Source organism: Rhagoletis pomonella, unplaced genomic scaffold, assembly GCF_013731165.1.
Source record: "Rhagoletis pomonella isolate Grant_MI unplaced genomic scaffold, Rhpom_1.0 Rhpom_scaffold_00097, whole genome shotgun sequence".
Lineage (NCBI taxonomy): Eukaryota > Metazoa > Arthropoda > Insecta > Diptera > Tephritidae > Rhagoletis > Rhagoletis pomonella.
In genome coordinates this window covers 115,114-120,682 of record NW_023458651.1, presented here as the reverse complement: position 1 = coordinate 120,682, position 5,569 = coordinate 115,114, and the positions used below count along the sequence as shown (strand labels likewise).

The 5,569-nt window shown below is 36.4% G+C and overlaps 1 protein-coding gene across 2 annotated transcripts in view; it reads right to left on the bottom strand.

Moving 5' to 3' along the window:
• Positions 1-5,569, bottom strand: part of LOC118749963 (rab3 GTPase-activating protein catalytic subunit-like) — a 173,664-nt gene that overhangs the window by 59,124 nt on the left and 108,971 nt on the right. The window contains exon 4 of one of the 2 annotated variants that reach the window (XM_036484715.1): positions 256-1,293. The exons of the other annotated variant lie outside the window; for it this stretch is intronic. Within the exon in view, the coding sequence (XP_036340608.1) occupies positions 1,173-1,293 (121 nt within the window). The 3' untranslated portion in view covers positions 256-1,172. Of the gene's footprint in view, positions 1-255; positions 1,294-5,569 lie in introns of those variants that run through there. 2 annotated transcript variants of the gene reach the window in all.

The following is a 5,569-nucleotide window of genomic DNA, read 5'->3' as shown; positions in this document are numbered from 1 at the left end:
AGATTTTTGATGCTGTGTTTAAACCTTTTTCAAAGATTGATTTACGACAAACTTTAATAAATGGGCCAAAACTATGGGTTAGACCTCTGGGGTCTCAGTAGAAAGGTATTTTCCCACTCTTTTTATTTCTGTGCAAAAAAAAAACCCATTCTCGTCCCAATTTATTTTTGAAATACCAACACATCTTAATTCAAGTTGGAATGACGCTCGTTCATCCTACCTTTCTCTTTCATACTTTGAATGAGTTTATTACCAGAGAAATAAAAAGGGTGAGAAAATAATATATGGGTATTTCCATACGTCGCATACGTGACAGTCGTATATCCTACCAGCCGCTGCTCTCTGCTTTTACCGCTTCCTGCATCTGCTCCGCTCTATTTTCGTTGGATAAAAACCTTCTCACCGTTGATGTGTCTTTCCTTCTGCTTTGCCTGCTTTATTCAACGCTGCTTGACACTCACTGTTTGATGACGTCCTCTCCTTTCTTTGCGTACAAAGGGTAGTGTCGTTCTCACTGATATTGGGCAACCACACTGATCTGCTTTTTCTTCTGCGTTTTTCTTTGCTATGCTGTTTTGTCGTTTTCAGTTACTTGCAAACGCACTGGTCAAAGGCAAAGGCTTAACGGCCAGTACACTCTGCGTATTCTGCGGGACTGTGCACTCTGCCGCTGCACTGAAAGACTTTGCTCTGTTGAGCGCTTCGCTTTTTCACTCAGAAGTTGAAGTTTTTGCTTTATCAAGAAGCTGGCCGCAACTTATTATAGCTGTCGTTCAAACGATTTCGTACTCTGCCGCTACGCCAAAACTGCGACTTTCGCTACTTCACTCAGAAATTCTTTGTTGTTGCTGCTTCACCCAGAAGGAAGCTGACTTCGACTTCACCAAAATGGTTGCGCACTCTACTGCTGCGCCTTTGGTTGCTTCACCCAGAAGCTGACTGCTATTTCACTAAATATTCGCTGCTCATTGCAACGACTGTGTACCCTGGTGCTGCGTTCGGTGGCGTTCAGCTGCTTCAGACTGGAACTGACGTGTCTTTTGCTTCACCCAGAAGCTTGCTGTGACGTCGAAGATTTTTCGGTGCTGGTTTATAACTGCATGCTCTGCTGGCGTGCTTCGTTGAGCCTTCTGCTGCTTCACAAAGATGTTGATGACGCTTTCGAAGCGATGCTACGTACAAAGTGACTGCGTACTTTGTTCGCTGCTCCCCGCGAAACGGTTTTTCTGCAGCTTCAGTTTAAACTGTGAAATGACGGAACCAAGCGCGTCGGATGATCCACGTATACCGGGACTAATTTCAATTAAATGAAATGCACTCTTAAGTCTTATTATCCACAGTTTATTGAACTTAGTTAGTAGACAATATTAATATTAAGTAATAATATGGTCGATTTTAATTTACTTTAGTTTTAAGTTAAGGGCTTATTGCTAAACGAAATGACGTGCGCTGTCGTCCGTGGTCGCGCGCTAACTCGTTTTTATTGTTACTCGTCTCTGTCGCTATGTCGGCGTTTCATGGCTGTCCTGCTACACAGATACTACGTTTATGCGGCAGATTTCACGAATTCTTCATTTCATGAATTCAAAAATGGTTCCGTTTATGCATAGTTCGCGAATTCATGATATAAAGTGCTTTGAAAAAGTGGCAACGCACTGGCGAGAAACTAAAGTGTAAGGTTGTGACTTTTTTGGCCTCCTTTTAAATTTGCAGAAGCCGTAGGTACCAGGCAATGAACCATATTATGTTTACATTGGTTTTAATATATTTTCAATTTATTCTATTTGAATCTATTTTATATTTGAACAATTCCACACAACTTTTCCAGTGTTTTAAATCCTGCTTATGCCACTCATGCTTTTTAGTCTAAAAACGACATAACCCTAGTAAACAGCTGTTTTTGAAACGTGGCGTTGCCGGACTTGCACTTAACGATTTCATGAAACGATGCCGAATTCATGGTTAACTTTCGTGTATAATTTAATTCATGAAATGGTGTTTATGCAGCCAATTTTAAACCAAATTCATGAAATGAATTCGTGAATTAGCCTACGCATAAACGTAGTAAGAGTTGCATTGGTCAGTCTAATGGCAGTTTTACAGTCTGTTTATACGTTCTCACATTTATACATAGTATATAAAAAAAAATCTGTAAAAAGCTAGCGATTTTCGACGATTTATAAAGAACTTGTTTCTTCATATATCTTTCAGTAGCTTAAGCAACAGCGGGTAGCTCAAATTATGACCTAAGAAAGCTATAGAGGTGAAGGTTTCCGTCACGTTGACCGACCTTTAGCCATTCTTCGAAAAAGTCTAAATTTGTAATATAGTGAACGGTGTGCTGTATAACATTCATATTTTTATATAAATACACAAATGATGTTGCTAAGATATATTCAAAATCTAGCCCGGTGACATGAGGTGACATGTTCCTTTCAGTCCTTCAAAGTTGTCAAATAATAAAAAAAAAACACATATATAAATTTTTTCTAATTTTCGAAACCCATTTTTACAATATCAGAAATGATCAACAGCTATTTTTGGTAGAGTAGATATAATAAATACTAGTTGTCTGAAACTATCGATAGTCGACACTATCGATAGTATGCGATAGTTCTTTAGAAACCATCGATAACTATCGATAGTTTTCGACAGTCTTTTACCATTCATTCAGTACGCGGTCTCTAGTCACTAATAGGGACTTTTGGTGGTGAACTTGGATTTTGAGACTATTTGGTATTCAGTACGCTGTCTCACGTCTCTAGTCTCAAAAAAAAGTCACTAATTTGTCAGCTGGCTAAGAGCTGGTCTCAAAAATAAAAATATGGAGAAAAAGTTAATTGCTTTCCACTTTATTAAAAAAACGCGAATATGAAGCGAGGAAATTTATTCAATAAGAATTTCGTTAGGAATTAAACCAAAATGCTTTAATATACAAATACATTGACATTAAAATCTAAAGATTATTAAAAAAATAAAACTAATAAAAATAAGAAAAAAATACTAAATAAAAATAAATAAAAAATCCTGCCCGAGGCCCGAGGAGTACTCGAACCCGGACCCTCTCGACTGGCAGCCTAATGCTTTGACCACTCGGCCATTGCGACTCTTCGGGCGGCGCGGCAAAAGGCATACGTAAAGCAAAACTTCATACGAATCAGAAGGAGTCGTTGCTTATTAAAATAATTCGATTTTTTTAGGGCGTTTTACTTCATTCAATATCATAAATTTACCTTTTCCTGTTCTCTTCAGGAAACTATGTATCCATATTTTTAACTTATCAAAACACCCGCTGAAAGAGGAAAGTGCTGGTAAATGTACGCTGTTGAAATATATTTTATTAAAAGCTGCTTTATAAAATGCGAATGCAAAGTGGCATTAAGCGATAAAACCATAATTTAAGAAAAACCAAAACATTCAAAAATTATCGATAGTATTGAAAACTACCGATGGTGGTACGATAGTCAAAAATCATCGATAGTGCCATCGATAGTCTCAGACCACTAATAAATACCACTAGAAATATGATCCATTATTTAAAATTTACACAAAATCATACATATCCACAATGACAGGTTTTTCGAAGAGTATCGAAAATCAAAAAAATATATATTTTTGAGTTTTCGTAAGACTATAAATTGATTTCTGAACACTGCCACACCCTACAGTGGAATGTTAGACATAAAGAAACTTTTCAGAGTTTTTCGGATTTTCTCTAGGTTAATATGTAACCTTTTTCTAAAAATCCTTGAATGAATTTTGTTCACCTAGCTTGTTCCACACCGACACACTGTAGAGCGGCCAGGCTCTTCGGCTACCCTTTCAACAGAAAGAACATTATTTTGGAAAATACATATGTATATATATGACATCAGGCTACTTTCTGGGTACCGGACCGGTCACAACCAATTCCACTTGCACCGAATAGGTCCTTTCACAGATGCCATGATGAAACTTCTGAGCATATTCTCTGTCCCTGTCCGGCTTTGGCTGATTTATTTTAAGTCTTTAATGGTCGAAACCTTTGTTATACGGGATTCGCCTACCAAAGTCGTTTTGGGATTCATTAGGGAAGCCGAACACATCTTGGCCACACTGCGGTGTCTCTTGTTCTGTTACACCCAAAAAATTAACTAACTAACTAAAAGAGTACTCAATAAACTAAACCTAAATTTTTGTAACCAGTTTCTAATTTGGACCAATCGCAAAGGCCTATTTACGTTTAATGCTTCCTGCCATAGGCTGCGACCAATTACTGCTTTCTGCATATCATTGATACCAGGAACAGGAGAAATGGACCCTTTTAGATTAAAAAACAAAAATTAAGAACTGATACTTTGTGCTTTGCATTCCACCCTCTTAAAATGCAACTCCCTACCCCGCATTACACTTGGACCATTTCGTCACAAGACACGAATAAAGGCGCGACCTCAAAAGTTGACCGCGAAAAAAGGCGCACAATAAATACTTAAGCGGAGAAAGTCTCTTAACATAGTTGACGGCGAAGAAGGACGCGTAAACTTATTTTCGCGGTCAACTATGTTTGCGGGTGTAATAGTATGTACATTCCGTAAATAGTTTTGGGGGAATAATGCTGAAGTGACAGTCCTTGGCCAAACATAAATCTATGATTACGCGTCTTTCTTCGCCGTCAACTAGGTTACGCGTCTTTTTTCGCTGAAGTTTTTCTTAAGCGCCTTTTTTCGTAAAATTTTTTGTATGCGTCTTTTTTCGCCGTCGTAATACTAGCGTGCCTTTATTCGTGTCTAGTGACGATTTGTATTACAAATAATCTACCTACAAATAAAATTGGACGGTCAAGATTTCTTTGCACAAATCACTTTATTCGGTTTACAACCCTAAAAAAAATATAATTGGAGCAATTTTACAAAACTCGAAGTTTTACAAGAGTTATTGTTATTAACTTTTTTTTTTTGATGAATTCAGTAATTATTTATTATCCACTGATTCATGGCATGTAATTAAAATTCCAATTCAGAAAGTTGCAATTCAAATTCAGAAAGTTACATTTCAAATTCAGAATTTCCATTTCAAATTCAGAAACTCTAATTTTAAATTCAGAAAGTTACGATTCATATTCAGAGAACTTCCATTTCAAATTCAGAAAGTTACAATTCAAATTCAGAAAATTTTCATTTCAAATTCATAAATTTACAATTTAAGTTCAGACAATTTCAAATTAAGTTCCGTTTTTTTTATACCTTGCCTTCAATGGAAATATATGTACATTAGACTGCATCAGCAAAGAAAATAGTGGTGTTTCCCCCGGGATTACAAAATTTATTATATTTGAAGACGTCCGCTAAAATGTTTCGGAGAAATATTAAGATTTACGTGAGCTGGACCGATTTTAAAATTCCTCCAAAAAATTAGTGTTTTATGAATAAAATATAGTTTCTTCAAGAACTTTTTGAAAAAATACCCTAGATTACAAAACAGATTAAGCTTAAAAAATCTACATAAAAATATTTAAAAATCTTTTCAACGGAATCGTAATAATGAGATTTTTGATGCTGTGTTTAAACCTTTTTCAAAGATTGATTTACGA